Genomic DNA, 19,004 nt, shown 5'->3' on the forward strand with positions numbered 1-19,004 from the left:
CAACGACGTCACACCATCACTCAACTAACGTAGCTTAATGGCAATGGGGCATCAATAAATTACAAACAAGGTCTAAGATTGGAGTAGTAATTTTAAAAAGCATAAGGAGTAAGATAGTAATTAAGCTATAGTGCAAGGGAGCAATATTAATTATCCCAAAAAAAATATAAATTTTCCATGACAATCTATAAAATAACAGAGAGAATTTAAAAAAAAAAAATTACCATAGAAGGGGTTACATAGGGTTTTATCGAAACTGCAACAAATTTATTACAAATAGGACAACAATTTCTTCTAGCTTATGCTTTATTCTTCTGGGTGGATCTCATCATATTCTTCTTTGTCTCCTTGCATACAACAAGGACCGGTCAATTACAGCTTTTAGGACCAAATCCTAACTTCCCTCTCCTAACATCATAAACTACCTCAATTGTTTGTTGTTGCATATTTCCAACGATCGCCAAATTAGTAGCATCACTGTTACCGGCAAAAGCCAAACAATATTGGTTTGAACTTGCTTCAACAAGAATGCCGGACTCGTCAACATTCAAGTCAGTGTGTCCACCAAAATGCAATAACACGGTGGGCACTGTTACATTGGTGATTCCATTCAAATAATAGCATGTATCAAGTATTGAATATGATGGGGCAGGTGGATACTTCGCCATTGCTTGACGAAATGCTGTGCGAAGTGCCGAATAAGCCTTTGGTGGCAAACGAGTAATGACAGTTCCGGAGTCTATAATAGTTCCTGAAACTGTAAATACTGATGGTGGGATATCAAGTTTTTCTCCTCCAACACTTATTCCCTCGAGATCAAGGAAGTAGAAAGAAGGGCCTCTTGGGTCTAATAGTAATGGAGTGTATTGCACACCGGAGGAAGCTACAGATTGTTCTCCAAATGCAAGATAACCAGTGGAACTGGTAGTGGATGGAAGACAATAGGAGAAAATCCCTTTATATTTCTTAACAGTTTGTGAAACTGTAGAGATACGATTACGGCCAAGGCCTAATAACCCATCTGCGTAACCAAATGAACCATCACTATGATGGCTGCAACCGAATTCGAAGTCACTGAAGACATCAGAGGAAGATAATGTTAGTGTATCGGTTGCAAAATCCCCTTGAGAGTAGGAACCATCACCATACGAGACCTTGTAGATGCAATTGGAAGTGCAGGATAGCTTGTTACCAGTAGCCGATAACAGTTGGGAGCATTTAGGGGAGCGACATGAGATATTGGAATAGGTGGAGGAAGCTGAAGGGTTGAAATATGGGTCTTGTTGTTCATAGCATTCACCGGAGCATGGCAAGCATTGAATCCAAGTGAGGTCACTACCAGTGTCAAAGATTATTGTAAAATTCTGTTCTGGTGTTCCAAATCCGACTCTAACTACGAAGTTCCCAGTCCCTAAAGATTCACCAGAATTGGCTGGAACTTTTGCTGTAGAATCAGAAACTGAGTTTTGGCTGGAGATTTTGGAATTGATGGACTTTACTCGGGTTTGGTCCTCAAGGAGAGTCTGGCTGAGGGTGGGTGTTGCTGTAGTCCCTCTTTGCAATGGTGAACATGGGCCATATTTATGAGCAACTTCTAGTTTGCTTAAGCCTTCAAAACCTGAAAAGATTGAGACCATAGCTTTTAGGTAATAATGATAGAACAAATGTTTTCTGATTCAAATAAAAATGTGGAGTAAATAGATAATCACCTTTGTTTGGAGAAAAACAAACTTCTTTCGAAGTCAAAGTATTAATAGTGAAGTCATGTGTCTGATGATGAAGAATCGCCTCAACCCTCTTTGAACAATCCAAGAGAAACAAAATGGAAGAAAGAAGAAGGAAATGGAAGAAGTAATGAGTAGTGGCCATGGGATGTTATCACTAATAACTTCCTCTTCAACAAGGGTGATGACTTGCAAGTTGCCACCCTACCCATATATATATATATATATATATAGCAAAAGAAATGGCCGGTAGAGAAAAAATAACTATAAAATATTGTTTTCAAAAACATTCTTCCTTAGCTGTGATATCTAATCGTTCCAGCATTCCTTGATTTTATCTTCTTTTCTTTTTCGTATTATTTAGAATTTGTGTAAAGCATGTGAGACACAAGACCCAGCTGCCGCTTCATAAAAGATAAATAAATAGATTAATAGATATAAATATAAAAGCCTTGTCTGTTCGCCCCTTATTGGTTACCCCTTTGTATGGCTTCTGAGAAATTTCTGAGATCTTTAGATATAAACACTTGAGATCTTTATCTCTGATCATGTTTGTTTTATATCAGAGAGTTATAGCTGTGAGGAACAAAAGGTTGGTTCACCTTGAACCATATATGCCTTCCTTATCCGACGTTACACATGTTTCCTTCCAAGTGGGAACTTCTCCGATCCTCACAATTTCGAAGTTTGAATTTCATCTGATACTGTTAGATACTTCAAATAAATATGTAACATGAGGTGGGCAACTGCATTAACATCTGGACAGGTATTGCAGAAGTGCAAAAATTAGGTCATTGTTCTAAAGGTCCTTGATTTTTTCTTCTTCTGTTTTCTGTATTGTTTAGAATTCATGCAGACCATGTGAGATCCGCAAGACCCACCACCATTTGACAAGAGATGATCGAATAGGTGAACAAAAATTAAGATATGGATACAGATCTGTTCACCCCTTCTTTATTGCTTCATTCTCTCTTATGGGAAGATTGCCACCTTTTGTATAGTTTTCAGCCGACTAGGTTTGATGCACGTAGGATCTCTAATTCTATTTTTCTTTTTCCTTCTCGCTTCTCACACAAGTACATTTGCAATATTCTATTCTAAAAGTTCAAATAAATTAAAATAAAATCAGAATAAGTGATCTCGTGTGTATGGTATTTATTCACGAAGACATGCAAAGAGGTGACCAACTTAAAAGGAAATTGTATCCAGGCATAATTATTGTCGTCCATAATAATATTGTTAAATTACAACTTTTTCCCTGTATTTCAAAAAAAGGATGATTACTATTCCCTTAATTGCTAATTGGCTGATGTTAAGGCCCTGTTTGGTTACATGACTTCAGAGATTTCAAATCTTTGGATTCATGAATCTAAGAATTATACCCGTTTGGTTGTAAAAATCTCTAGATTCATGAAATCTAGAGATTCACATTTTTACACTAAAAACGTGAATCTATAGATTTATGGGTAAGGGGTGAAATCTAGAGATTTCAAAAAAGTTATACATTTGCACATTCACAAAAATCAAGTCGATCAAATAGTTTTTTAGGATGAATCCACATATTTCATTTGACAACCAAACATTTAATTTTATAAATTATGATTCCATAGATTTCAGGCTCCAAAGCTTAAGCAGTCTACGTGTTTCTCACAAATACAGACCATGCTCACCTTTGAAACGAGCAGGGTATACAACAAAACCTACCCTTGGCCAGATTCTCCTTTGGGACAAAGCCCGAGTAGAGTCCTTGTTCATTAGTGTTCTAGGACTCTTTTAGTTGTGATCTTCAAGATTCCTTTAGTTACAGTGTTTGAATTAAATGAAGATAGGTATTTTAGATTACATAAAATATTGACTAGGGTTTTGTAGAAATTGTAATATGTATCAAACTCTTCTTTGGATTGGTTAGAGTCCTTGTGAGTACCAATTGTAGAGACCCTCTTGAGTGTAGTGGCTGGTGTTTCATCAGTTGTGGAAGTCTTAGAAGCAACCCTAGCCATATGAGCTTGTGATGGAGTGGTGGCTAGGGTTTTGGTTGATTTTCTAGAAATATCCCTAATACGCCCCCGCAAACTCAAGGGAGGTGAAGTGACCTTGAGGTTGGTTAGCAAGGTGGTGAAACGTGGAGTAGAGAGCAGGTTGGTGAAGATGTCTATCAGTTGATCCTTGGTAGATAATAAACAAACCTGAAAATCTCCTTTAGCAAGCTTATCACGAACAAAGTAGAAGTCAATCTCCACGTATTTGGTATAAACATGAAATAAAGGATTTACAATGAGGTAGGTTGCACCAATATTATTACACCAGAGGATTGGAGCATCACTCAAAAAAACATGAAGCTCGTGGAGAAGAGGTTTTAGCCAAGTGAGCTTTGCAGCAGCATTAGCAAGAGCTCAATATTCAGACTTAGTACTGGACCGACCAACAGTGGATTGTTTTCGAGAACTCCAAGATACAATGTTGGGTCTTAAGAAGATAGCATAACCACTGGTAGATTTACGATCGTCAAGGCAACCAGCCCAATCAGCATTAGAAAAGGCTGTTAATGTCATATTAGAAGATTTGTTGATAACAATTCCATGAGTTATGGTACCTTTTAAGTACCGCATAATCCTTTTGACAGCAGACCAATGATCCAGAGTCGGACTTTGCATAAATTGACACACCTTGTTGACGGGCGAGTTATAGTATCATAATGTAAAACCCCCCACAATACTTCTGTTCAAGGTAGGATCGATCATTAGCTCCTAATAAAATTTGCTTAATTGGGTAGAAGGAGAAAGAGGGTCGGTAATAGGCTTGCAATCACCCATGTTGGCTCTGTGAAGAAGATTAGTGAATGTACTATTCTTGACAAAGATGAAGACCATTAGAGAATGGAGACACAACCATTCCAAGAAAATAATGCAAGGGACCAAGATCTTTGACAATAAACACAAAGGCAATAGCAGTCACTAAATTCTGAAAGTAACAACTCAGAACTTCCAGTAACAATGATGTCATCCACATAGATTAAGATATAAAGTGTACCAAGAATGCCATGATAAATGAAAAGAGAAGTGTTAGTTTTAGATCCAATAAGACCAAAGTCAAATAAAAAGGAAATAAGGTGATCAAACCAAGCACAAGGGCCTGTTTGAGACCATATAGAGATTTGTGAAGATGACAAACATAATCAGGATGAAGAGAATCAACAAACCCTGGTGGTTGTTTCATATTAGACTGTTTCATTAAGGAAGCCATGTAAAAAGGCATTTCATATGTCTAGTTGGAGAAAAGGCCAAAAATGGGAGACAACAAGAGATAGAACAAATCAGATAGTACTGGGTTTGACAACAGAACTAAAAGTTTCATTGTAGTCAAGACCTTTCTATTGATTGAACCACTTAGCCACCAATCGGGCTTTGGGCTTTGTAACGTTAAACTGAACCATTAACCTTCCTTTTAATTTGAAACACCCACTTGCAACCAATAAAATTATTCTGAGGAGGAGGAGAGACAAGAGACCAAGTGTCATCCTTTATTGGGGCATTAAATTCTTCATCCATAGTCGTTCTCCAGTGAGGGCATTTGTTGGTAGTAGTGAAAGAGGTAGGCACAGGTTGGTTGTCATCAGAGGTAGATGTAAAAAGGGCTCTAGGGAAAGGTTGGGCTTTAGAGTGAGTAACCATGGGGTGTGTATTAAGAGAAAAGTTTAGAGGAGGTGGGGAAGGAGATGGAGGGTGAGGATCATAAGGGAGATCAGTGATGAGATCCATAGAAGGATAAGAGGATAAGGATGAGGAGGAGGTGTGGGGCCCAGGGTAGGATTTGGGTGTTAGTTGGGGAGGGAGACGTGGAGCTCAAGGGGAGGGGATTTGGCAATGGGTGGGGATGGGGGTGGTCGGACCGTTGGTGGAGGAGTGGGGTAGGGATAGGGAATATAAGAGAAGGGCCAAGGAGAGAGGGTAAAGGCATTTGAAATTGATGGGTGACCTCAGTGGGTGACTGATGGTGAAAGGAAAATTATTTCTCATCAAAAGTAACATGGCGGAAAATTAAGAGTTTACTTGTTTGAGGATTAAAGCAATGATAACCACGATGGTGAGAATTGTACCCAAAAAAGACATGCATGCTAGAGCGAATCTCTAGCTTATGTTTGTTTTAAGGGTGAAAGTAAGGATAGCATGCACAACCAAAAACTCTTAAGGAGGCATAATCAGGATGGACTTTAAAGAGTTTGTAGTGGGGTGAAACATTGCCCAAAACAGTGGTAGGAATCCTATTGATAAGAAATACTGCAGTTTTAAAAGCATAGTTCCAAAATTTTTTAAGGCAAGTGGAGTAGGCTAATAAGGTAAGGCCAGTTTCAACAATTTGATGATGACAGTGCTCAACAGCCCCATTTTTCTCATGTGTGTGAGGACAAGGAAGGTGATGATCAATCCCACGAGCGGTGAGAAAAGTATAGAAAGTTTGATATTTTCTATCCCAATCACTTTGAAATCTTTTAATCTATCGTGAAAATAAATTTTCAACAAGTAGCTTAAACTTTTGAAGAATCCGAACAACCTCAGACTTTAAATGCATAGGATAAAGCTGAGTATGCTTACCAAAGGCATCCATAAAATTACATAATACCGAAAACCATCACAGAAGTAATTGGAGAAGGTCTCCACACATCCAAATATATCAAATCCAAAGGTTCCTGTAAAACTGAATTAGAAGAGAAGAAGTGGAGTCTATGATTCTTTCCCTTCTGACAAGCATCACACAAAAACTGAACTTTCTCAGAAGTAATAGGTAATTGAAATTGAGAAACAATGCAATTGACTAATTTAAAAGCAAGATGGCCAAGTCTGGAGTGCCATTGGGAGATAGAAGCTCATTCGCCAATGAAAGCTTATGGAGAAAAGTTGCCCAACTGCATCTGGTTAAGCCCATTCCTAATGGTTCCTTGGAGAAGACAATCCCTGTTGCTCGATCCTTCACATGGAACATGTCAGGATGAAACTCAAAAAAGACATTATTATCAAAGTAAACTTAAAACTAATAATAAAGTCTTCTGAATGGAAGGAACATGAAGAACTTTATTTAGAAAAATAGGAAAATGCTTTCTAGGAATAGAAAAGTTACTAGTGTGAGTGATTGGAAAGATTGCACTGTTACCAACTAACACCTGATCTGAACTAGTTTAAGGATGAGCAATTTGAAGGTTGTTAAGGGCATTGGTGATGTGGTGGGTAGCCGCAAAGTTAGAATGCCAAGATTCATTTGTAATAATGCCTCCAGATGGTTCAGAAACATGCAGAGAGGGGGGGGGGGGGAGCATTGGTCATACCTTGAATAACATGATTGTAAAGTTGATAGCAATAATGAGCTTTATGGCCGTGACGATTACAAATTTGGCAAATAATGAGAGATGACTGCTATTGTTTGTAACCACCAGTAGAGGGTGAAGCTGGAGTGGTGAGAAGTGAAGGATGATAGCCAGAAGATTGTTGATGAAAAGGTTTGCCTCTGTTGTTTGATCGACCTCAGAAGGGAGGGCAATAATCTTGAGCATTGCCTGTCTTAGAGAGATTAACCAAATGTGAAGAGGAGTCATAGGCTTAATCATCATTGAGACTAATTTCTTGAGTGAGTAACATTCATTTTAACTCATCAAAAGTGATAGGGAATCCATGAGTGGTTATAGAAATAACAAAGGCTGAATAATCAGAGCCCAACCCATTGAGAACATGCAAGCATATGTCATCATTTGAAATAGTCTTACTGGCAGCTACAAGTTGATTGGTAGTGTGCTTAATGTGAAGAAGGTAGTCATGTATAGTACTATTACCTCGTTTCATGTTTTGTAATTGAAGACAAAGTTGCTTAATCTTTGTTGTAGATGGTGTTGCATATAGGGATGTAGTCTTCATCAATGGTGATAGTTGTAGGAGGGCATATTGAGAAGCCATATGAAATAAGTCATAAGTCTTCAAGAGAGGAACAAGTTGCAACCTCCATAGTAAGTAGTTGATGTCCGTGAGCTTAATGGCCAATAGATTATTGAGGGAGGAAAGAGAAATAGGGGGGGGGGGGGGGAACAAAGAACCTGGTACTTTGATGCCATGCTGAAAACATGAAATTGAGAGAGAGAGAGAGAGAGAGAGAGAGAGAGAGAGAGAGAGAGAGAGAGAGAGAGAGAGAGAGAGAGAGAGAGAGAGAGAGAGAGAGAGAGAGAGAGAGAGAGAGAGACCAAGTTTACGTGGTTCAGTTGAATTCAACCTTAGATATTTTCACTATATTCAAAGTTGTGTACATGCTTCCTTTTATAGAGGTAGAGTCCTTGTTCATCAATGTTTTAGGACTTTTGTAGTTGTGATCTTCTTGATTCCTTGAGTTACAATGTTTGGATTTACATGAAGATAGGTGTTTTAGATTATATAAAATATTGACCAAGGGTTTATAGAAATTGTAATTTGTATTAAACTCTTCTTTGGATTGGTTAAAGTCATTGTGAGTACCAATTGTGGAGACATTCTTAAGTGTAGTTGCTGGTGTTTGATCAATTGTGGAAGTCTTAGAAGCAACCCTAGTTGCATAAGCTTGAGATGGAGTGGCAGCAAGGGTTTTGGTTGATTTTTCAAAAATATCCCTAATAACCCCCCCCCAAAAAAAAAGGAGTATAAAAATCAGATAAGCTCTTTTACTAGAAAATCTTTTATGCCTCCCTTAATTTTCTTGGTAGGATAAGAGAAGAAGATGTTTTATTATTATTCTTATTCTGATAAGAAAATAAGCTCGTTTAGCACTTAGGTTTAGGGGTTATTTCCCCCCCTAATTACTAAGGACAGTAATGTAAATAAATATAAAGTCTAAATAAGTAATTTAAAATTTTAAGGTTTTCTTAAGGTTTAAAATTAATTAAAGATGTTGTGTCATCACTGAACTAATCAATAGTAGGGGGCATCAGTAATTACAAGAAAAGTCTAAGGTTGTATTAGTAACTTCAAAAAGTATTGGAGATAAAATAGTAATTAAGTTATTATAGTACAAAGAGGCAACCATAATTATCCCATCATTAAATTATTGGAATCTATGTACCAAATTTTTTTTTATTGGAATCATGTACTCAGTCTTAAAACATGGAATTGAAAGAGAGAGAGAGACCAAGTTTACGTGGTTCGCTTGAATTCAAGCTACGTCCATGGGAGAGTTTTAGATATTTTCCACTATATTCAGAGTTGTGTACATGACTTCCTTATATAGAGGTGGAGTTCTTGTTCATCAATGTTCTAGGACTTTTGTAGTTGTGATCTTCTAGATTCTTTGAGTTACAGTGTTTGGAGTTACATGAAGATATTGACAAGGGTTTTGTAGAATTTGTAATCTGTATCAAACTCTTCTTTGGATTGATTAGAGTCCTTGTGAACACCAATTGTAGAGACCTTTGTAAATGTAATGGCTGGTGTTTGATCAACTGTGGAAGTCTTAGAAGCAACTCTAGCTGCATAAGCTTGAGATGGAGTGGCAGCTAGGGTTTAGGTTGATTTTCCAAAAATATCCCTAATAACCAAAAAAAAAAAAAAAAAAAAATTTTTTTTGGCTAGAGGCAACAGTAATTATCCCTTAAATTATTGGAATCATGTACTCTGTCTAATTTCGCTATTATCTCTTTATTGTTAAGAACTGTCTACTAGGGGACATATTTTTATTTTTTAAGATCTCCAAAATATTCCCGAGTGCTTGAATGGTGACTGGTATAAATTTATCTTTTTAACTAAATAAAGGGTTTAAAACTTACTTCTTGAGATTTTCCTCAAATTAAAGTTGGTGCACTCTAAAATTGATAGTGTGACTCAATGAATCTGGTTCATATTGTGGAAGACCCTTTTCTCCCTTGTGATCTGGATGCTCATCGTGTGGTAGAAGATATCCGTCGTCTTCTCAAGATTGAACCGTCATGGTCGGTTCATTTTATTTCTAGATGGGATAATTGTGTAGCCGTTTCAAGCTAGGAAGGCCCTATCCTTGACAAGTAGGATGGTCTGGTCTAATTCCGTTCCTTGGCTTCTTGAAGCTTGTACTCAGGATGTCTTGGACTCTTGTCCCTCTTTTAATTAAATCTCCTTTTACCAAAAAAAAAAAATAAAATTGATAGTTTGTCAATGACTAACCAATGAGTGCAAAGTGATAATTTTTCATATACCTCATTTTAATGAAGTGTAGAATGAAGTTCGCTTTAGCATATGAGTTTAAAGAATGGTAAACTGAATATTGTATACTAATATCTACTTTTACTTAACATCATTAAAAGTGAAGGAGGCAATAATAATTTTATAAAGTACAGGCTCTAATATATAATTTCACTATAATACAATCTAACATCATTAATTATCCCTTATTTCTGTTTATCTATTTATCGATTATCTATTATGGGGGGTGGCAGGTGGGACTTGTGTCTCACATGTTCCTCACAAATTTTAAAGAATTGGAGAAACAAAATCAAAGGAATTCTTGTGTAATCCACTTTTCCATTTTATTTCTTCATCTAATTGCTTTGCACGATCAGACATCCAAACTGAGAAAGACTTTGTTGACGACCTGTTATAGACTTATAGTTAAGGTTACTCACAACGAAGATTCTAGATCCGATATTTATGTGCTCTTAGTGTAACACATATCTTCTTTATTCTCTTTGCTGTTCATATACTGATATACCTATATATTAGGTTGGATGCCAACTTGTGATCACCGTTGTGGCATAGGAGATCAGTAATAGCATTCCATGGCCAACTCTCATTATCATTTCTTCCTTTTCTTTCTTCTTTCTTTGGTCTTGAATCTCTTTGATTGTTCAAAGTGGGTTGAGGCAGCAAATCTTCAGACACATGATTTTACCGTCAGTTCTTTGATTTCCAAACCAGTTTGCTCTACTCAGGAAGAAGGTGATTATTTATTACCTCCAAATTCTTGTTTGTATTATTAATATTTATCTTGTTCAATGGATTGTATATATATTCATGCTTTTCAGGCTCCAAAAGCTTAAGCAGTCTACGTGTTTCTCACAAATGGCAGCCCCGAGGGGCAACCAAACCCCCCCCCCCCGGCCCCCCGCCCCCCCCCCAAACCCCCCCCCCACCCCCCCCCCCCCCCCCCCCCCCCCCCCCCCCCCCCCCCCCCCCCCCCCCCCCCCCCCCCCCCCCCCCCCCCCCCCCCCCCCCCCCCCCCCCCCCCCCCCCCCCCCCCCCCCCCCCCCCCACCCCCCCCCCCCCCCCCCCCCCCCCCCAAGCATTTCGTGAAGCAATGGCAAAGTATCCACCTGCTCCATCATATTCAATTCTTGATACATGCTATTATTTGAATGCAAACGCTAATGTAACAGTGCCGACCATAGTACTGCATTTTGGTGGACATACTGACTTGAATGTTGATGAGTCTGGGATTCTAGTTGAAGCAAGTTCAAACCAATATTGTTTGGCTTTTACTGGTAATGGTGATGCTACTGATTTGGCAATCGTTGGAAATATGCAACAACAAACAATTGAGGTAGTTTATGATGTCAGGGGAGGAAAGTTAGGATTTGGTCCTAAAAGCTGTTACTAACCGGTCCTCGTAGTATGAAGGGAAATTCCGAAGAATCTGATGACATCCATGAGGAAGAAAATATTGAGGAAACAAAGCTTATGCTTGAAGAAATTGTTGGTTATGTTTAAATTTCTCACTAATAAATGTGTTGTATTGTAGTTTGGGTCTAACCCCTATGCAATCATTTTTTATAAGAATTTAATAAAGACTACAGCAAATTGTGTAGTTCTACTCTGACTTTTAAATCTTTTTTGGAAAATAAAAACTTATTTATTAACTTTAAAAAAAAATAAAAATCATTGGCAGTACTATTTGTTGTCTTGTGTATTAGTTTCTTGGGGGTAGCCATCCATCCACCCATGCACCATTGATCAGGGCCGGTCAAAATAATAAGACTATAGGAGATATGGGAGTGAGACTCTTGAAAACCCATGCATAAAAAGTATTGACAAGGACTTCTTTTTTTATTATGGAACAAGGGAATTTGGTAAAAGAAACTTTATAATTTTACCAATTTCCATCGGCATATTGAGGGGTGAAATGCCATTGGAATTTTACTATCCTATCCACCAAAGAAAAACTTACTAACTGTTAAAGGCCATGAGTTATAGAGAGACACAATTTTGGGTGATGGAGAGAGAGAGATTCAATGTTACGTGGTTCGGTTGATCTCTGCAGCCTACGTCCATAGGAATGTGATTTGCTTCCTTAAGATTGACTGTGAAGGTTTGGAAGTGATGGGTGGTAGAGTAGCCTCGGAGTCATAGCGTGGGTCAACAACTAGATGACATGAGAGAGAGATTCGATCAAGGGAGGTGAGGAGGGAGAGGATTCGGCCAAGGGGTGGGGGAAACCCTAGAAACGTGGGGACTAGGAGAAGAGGCCATAGGGGAGGAGGTGTGGGACCTAATGGGAGAAGTAGGGGTGAAGGATTCTACAGTTGAGTTCGGCTAAGGTGGGGCTCCTAAAATTGAGGGAATGGGGGTAGGGTTTCCCACTAAAGGTGGTGACCCTAAAATGGAGGGAATTGGTGGGGGTAGGAGAGGAGTTACCTCAATGGCATTGAAAGGAAATCATCTTTCATCAATGGCGAGAAATAAGGATTTCTCTAATGATAGGATTGAAACAGGTATATCCTCTACGGCGAGAGCTGTATCCCAAGAAGACGTATTGCAGCCAAAATTCTAGCTTATGTTTGATATATGGTCTCAAACATGGATAGCTTGCACAACCAAAAATCCTCAAAGAGTTATAACCAGTCTGAACTTTAAACAACTTGAAATACAAGGAGGAATTTTTCAACACTGGAGTAGGCAAACAATTAATTAGAAGAACTGCAGTTTCAAAGGCATGTATCCAAAACTTTCTAGGGCAAGAAGCATGTGTTAATAAAGTCAATCTAGTTTCTACAATGTGCCAATGACGGCACTCAACAGTCCCATTCTGCTCACAAGTGTGTGGACAAGAAAGCTTGTGTTTAGTATCATGTTCTATAAGGAAAGTAGAGACAGTTTTATATTTGCCTCCCAATCATTATGAAAATGTTTGATTCTTCTAAAATAGAGATTCTCAACAAGCAACTTAAATCTCTTAAAAATACCAACAACCTCAAATTTAATAGTCACAAGATAAAAAAAAAATTAAATAAATAAAAATAAATAAAAAAGCTGAAATCATACAAAAAAAATCACAAAATATTGAAACCCCTCAAGAGACTCCACAGGAGAGGGCCCCCAAACATCAGAATATATTAAGTCCAAAAGTCCATCAGAAACTGATTTTGATGGGCGATAAGGGAGTCAATGACTTTTCCTTTTCAGACAAGCATCACAAACATAAATAAAATTATTTGAACTAATTGGTAACACAAAATTAGAAATTAAGTTTTTAATAACTTTGGAGGCAGATGCCCCAAATGTGAATGCCAATTTAAAAAAAAAGTCTTTTCTCCAACCAATGCTTTTGGAGAGAGTGATTGGAACCCAATTGAATTTGGTACAATCCATCCTTAACGCTGCCTTGAAGAAGACCTCTTCCCAACGTACAATCCTTCACATAACAAATATCAGGATAAAATTTCAAATCGAGCATTATTATCCTTAGTGAATTGGGAGATCGATAATAAATTCTTACAAATAGATGGCACATGAAGAACATAATTCAGATTGAATGGAGAAGAAGATGTACGAATATTCATGTTATCAGTATTACTAATAGGAAGACTAGCACCGTTACCATTCTGAAGCTGATCTGAACCATGGTCGGGTTGAGCAATATGGAGATTCTCAAGAGCATTGGTGATGTAGTGTGTAACACTAGAGGCAGGGTACCAATTCTCATATGGAAGAGAAGCACTGGAAAGTTAAAAGAAAAAAAATCACAGATGGAGTTGCATTAAAGTTACTTTGAATGGCATGATTGAAACATTGGCAAGAGTCCTTCACTTTGTGTCTAGGGTGATCACAAATATGACAAATAAGATGGCTCAGTCTGATGAGGTGGTTGATGTGTATGAGAGCCATGATGGCTCAGTCTGGTAAGAGTCCTTCACTTTTTCTGCCTCTTGTAGAAAAATGCCCCTGTAGGGCTTACATGGAGGCCTAATGGGGGGGGGGGGGGGGGTTGGCTAGTGGCCATGCTTGCCGTAGGAGAAGAAGTGTCAATATTCGTTAGTTCATCTCTTAACTGAAATTCTTGAGTCAATAACTACCTCATAATTCATCATAGGAGAAGGGAGAATTTCAGGTGGTAATGGTAGTTACAAAAGGAGAAACTCCCGATCCATTCAAGGCATAGAGACATAGTTCTTCATCATTCACAGGCCGTCCCATAGCAACCAATTGATCTGAAATATCTTTGATGCTCAGAAGGTAATCATGAATGCTAATGTTACCTCTTCGAATATTTTAGATTTGAAAGTGAAGTTGCATTGTGTGAGTGGAAGAGAAAATTGAGCAGATCCATTCATGCTTGGACTAGACTTCTCAGGTAGAGCAACCAACTACTTGCACATGAACTAGTTTAGTAAGGGAAGCATTGATCCAGCACATCAATAGTTGATCCTAACAATTCCACTTTTGATAGTCAGGATTTGGTTGAAGGATTGCATCGTCATCTTTATCGGAAATGATGGGAGGTAGGCTAAGAGAAAAACCATCAAAAAAGCAACGAAGAGGAAAAGAGACCAAACAAGAACGACCAAAGACGGAGAAGAAAGAGCCAGAAGAGGGGGAGAGAGGAGGGGGGGGGAGAGAGAGAGGAGAGAGAGAGAGAGAGAGAGAGAGAGAGAGAGAGAGAGAGAGAGAGAGAGGGGGGGGGGGGAGAGAGAGAGAGAATGTTGGGGGGGGGGGGGAGAGAGTCAATTTTACGTGATTCGGTTGATCTCTACAACCTATGTCCATAAGAATGTGATTTGCTTCCTTAAGTTTTACTATAGAACAACTTACATATATAGAGATACATGAGTCGTTGTTCAACAATTGTCTATAATTCTTGTTCTAGAGTTTGATTTAGACAAGGTTGGTATTAGGGTTTTACATAGATTGGGTTTCTTGTGTGTTTGAGTGAAACTCTGAGTCTGTTCTTCTATAGACCTTAAGGTGTTTGAGATGAAGTCAAATTCTTGGAGAAATAATGATACTCTGAAGAGGTTAATTCGGCCATGACTTTAAATGTGCTTCCAATAGAGTCCTTCACGCATGGAGGAGTGATGGCGGCTAGAGCAACCCTAGATTCGGCTAGGGTTGGATGAGATGGTTCAATCTTATTTGTTGAGGGCGAAAAACCATTATTATCCTTAACAAAGTGTAAATAAATAATATAAAATTTCAGCATTATTTTAGGATTTAGTATAAATCAAAGATGCCAAGTCTATATTGGATCGCAAAAAGATGTCATGTTGATCTTCGGTATTAGGGATATTTCTGGCAAACCACCCAAAACCCTAGCCTCAACTTCTTCTCAGGATTATGCAGCTAGGGTTACTTCTCAGAAGCCCAAAGTATATCGAACTCCTTCTACTACACTTAAGATGGCTTCTATAGATGACACTCACAAGAACTCTAACAGATCTAGAGTATAGTTTGAAGTAGATTACAACTTCAGTAAAACCCTGGTTGACATTTTATGTATTCTCAAACACCTATCCTCATGTAAACCCAAACTCTACAACCATTATAACACAGGGACTCACATGATGACAACTATCAAATCCAAGATGATTAACGAACAAGGACTTTGACTCTCTATTAGAAGCATGTACACAACTCATTCAACATAGTGGAAATTATCTCATACTCTCTTGTGGACATAGGTTGCATTCAACCAAAACACATAAGATTTCTGTGTTTCTTCTCCTTTCAAATGAGCTCTCTCTCTCACACACACAGACAACCAAAATCTAGCATATTTCCCTATGATAGATTTCTTTCCTTATTTTAATTTCTCACTGATTATCCATAACTGCAGTTATGCATTCTTGCAACAGGAGCTCCCGGCAGTAGATTTGATCATGAGATTGCAAACATCAATGAGCTTTTTTATTTCTCATATCTTCGAATAATTCTGTTATCAAACGATTGTATCATTGGTAACTAGTGCACCAGGTTTTTTCCCAACCCCTTGCTTCACTTCCCTCCCTCAACAATCTACTTGTCATTAAGCTCACAGAAAGCAATCATCTACTATGGAGGTCCCAACTTGTTTCTTCTTTTGAAGACTTTTGGATGGGTCCTCTAGATGCCCACCCGCCATTGTCACTATTGAAGAAAATTCTATCACTTTGTGTATAACAAATCCTGACTATAACTAGTGGATTCGTAAAGATCAGCTTCACATGTGCTAGATTATTGCTTCTTTATCTGAGTATGTACATGCTCAAGTTGTTGGGTGTTCCACCACAAATGAAGTTTGACAATAACTTGAAACAACTTATGCCACACCCTCCTTTGAAAAATTACGCAACTTCATCTCCAACTACATTAGATGAAATGAGGTAACAGTAGCATTCATGACTACCTCTGTAACAACCCCCGTATTTCTAACCCGAAATCCGTATTGTAGGTTCAAGATGCCGAAGGTCTAGTCGGATTAATTTGTGGAGTGTCCGGATAGAAGTCCATGATCCATATCCAGAACCCATGGATCTGAATTCTCTTGTTGAAGAACTTACCTTGCTGGGAAGTTGAATCTCTGGATCAAGGCATGAGTTGTCTGGAGACGTCCGGAATGAAGGTAAGACCTCTCCTATGTGTTGATTAGGGTTAGGTTGTACTTGGACTTCAACCCCTTGAGCAAAGCACCCTAGTATAGTAATATACTCGGGGGCGGTGCTAGTGGCGGTTGATTGGACCAAGCGGCCACCCCAGGCGACCCCATATTCATTATAAATAGCAACCATCACTCTATTAATGCATTATTATATTTGGGATTGCTGTTTTTGGTGGTTAGGCGGTAGTAGAGACGTGCTAAAAAGTGAGCGAAGTGCTGCTGGTAATCTGGAAGCTTCTCCTTTCTTTTCGGCTGATCTGATTGAGGTAAGTGACTCCCTGTTCACTCATTCTCTACCCTCATCTATGATTAAAGTAAACTTGTTATCCTCTTTGGTTGTTTTTGATCCTCTCATTACAATACCTACCTTTTTAATGCTGTTGATGAGATCAAGTCCAAAAACAAAACCTTGCTTTCGTGAAAAGGATTGATCTAATCAAGGGGGGGATTTTGGGTAACCAAATTGGTGTCCATTGTTAGGTTTCATGTTCCCCCTTGGTTGTGGGAGTGTTAGGTTCGAAATTCGTACTGTGATCATCCAAAAATTGGATTGAAAATGGATGATCGAGAAGCCTAAGTTTCGGATTGAAATTCTCTGTTTTTGGGGCGGTCACTAGTGGTGGTCAGTCAACCTAAGCGACCGGCACAAGTGATCGGTTGGTTTTCAGTGAGCAAAAAACTTTTGGATTTTGTCCAATTTGTTTCATTTGACTTACATATTATTGTAACCCTGTTTATAGGTGTCCTCTGTTTCTAATAAAAGTTTTATAATTGTTTATGGTTTGAAATTTAGAGGATTTCGATAGCTTCCTTCACTACCATGTCCAGGTAGTTCAAGTTTTTCTCCGCTATATGCATGTTGTTAATCCGCCGATGCGGGTAACGGAAGGTAACCGGAAACGTTGTAAGCATACCATGAGACCAGCGATTCACCCTCCAGCCCCAATGCGAGGACGAATCCGTTACTTCCTTCATCTACACAGGGTGCTAGCTCTTCACATGCCACAAAAACGGGAGGACCACACCGAAACGTTAGAGGAAGACAACTCACGATGATGAAGACGGAGACAAAGGGCGGACCGAAACAAGCAAAAATGAGACGACACGGTAGGTTGGATTCGGAAGGCAAGCCAATCGGAAACAAGCAAGGGAAGGACCGTGAAAGCCGGAATCCTCGGCCAGTGGAGATAACCTATATGAAAGAGCGATAGTATATGTTTCGTTTCATCATGAAATGGATATGAGAAATGTAATCATGGAAGGACCCCGGAGCTTCGGGGTAATCTTTGTTGCTGGAGAGATGGAACGAAGAGCAAAGATGGGCTTTCACCACCGGAGATTTGGGCACGCTTATGGCATTCCGAACGATATAGATGATATGGAGAACCTTATGACGATGGCAAGAAAGATTGGAACACCTTCAAAAATCATATACATCGAAGGTATACGCGGTGACCGATTAAACTATGTCGGGTAAGGACTCGGTGGATGTTCGGAAACCCCTCCGTTTCACTATAAAGGCGAAAGAGAATGGAAGTGTGATACAAGTAGAGATCAAGTTTGAAAGGCTGCCATTATTTTGTTACTATTGTGCTATTATGGGTCATGAGGTAGAGAGGTGTACAAAACACTTTGAGGACATGAGGAGCATCAACCACGCATGGCGCAGGATAGTGAATGAATGTGCTTTAGCCCGGGCAAATGGGGCCCAACCAGAAGGTTATACCCGGATGGGCGATTGATTCATGAGGCCGGGGGACATGGCATCCGGGAAGAATATCGGCAGCGAAGGCACGGAGCAAGCCCGGAGAAGCGTTTCACCGGTGGGCGCCCACCGGAGGAAGAGAAGATAGAAGATCCGATGTGACAACTCGGGTAGGTGAGCTACGGGGGCGAGCGGATGCCGGCGAAATGACAAGCTACACACCTAATGCGAAGGAAATTGCCAAAATGATGAATCCACGCAAAGGACCTCTCCCAACACGGCAAAAGCTCTTCTTTGTACCCGAGGAACATAGAGATCGAGCCCACTCGAACATCTTTGCACGTTCAAAGCTACCTTGCAAACCCACGGAGTTCGAGACGTCGCGATGCTCAAGAAATGGCAAACTTCACCTGACAGAGGCAGCCAACCAAACACTACCAACACCATGCATTGAGGCCAAAGGCAACCCCATCGGAGGTACAACCCTACCTCGAGTGATGGCTAACAGCCAACGGTCAATGCCGATAACATCAACCACAACAACGAGGCTACCCAAACCAATCCGGTTAGAACGCCCACCCACACCCAAAGCCCATGGGCTGAAATCCAAGATGATAAAAGAAGTGCCATGGTTCAATATGAATCAAATTTGCCTTCAGCCAAATAAACACAAAGTCTCTATGGCGAACAGTTTGGAGAATCCATACAAAATCTAGTCTTCACTCAAACCCATTTAGTTTCTCCAACACGGA

General features: G+C 39.4%; 1 protein-coding gene across 1 annotated transcript; it reads right to left on the reverse strand.

Annotated features, from left to right (window-relative positions):
• Positions 1–368: 368 nt before the first annotated feature.
• Positions 369–1,886, reverse strand: LOC149024514 (aspartyl protease family protein At5g10770-like). Its single transcript, XM_089142957.1, has 2 exons — positions 1,710–1,886; positions 369–1,618 (listed from the first exon to the last, which is right to left on the reverse strand). The coding sequence occupies exons 1-2, from the start codon at positions 1,867–1,869 to the stop codon at positions 369–371; spliced, it is 1,410 nt and encodes a 469-aa protein (XP_088999083.1). The 5' UTR covers positions 1,870–1,886.
• Between the last annotated feature and the right edge of the window lie 17,118 nt (positions 1,887–19,004).

The sequence above is a fragment of the Hakea prostrata genome, chromosome 2 (assembly GCF_041222555.1).
Source record: "Hakea prostrata isolate BN-2017 chromosome 2, UWA_Hpros_2, whole genome shotgun sequence".
Classification (NCBI taxonomy): Eukaryota; Viridiplantae; Streptophyta; class Magnoliopsida; order Proteales; family Proteaceae; genus Hakea; species Hakea prostrata.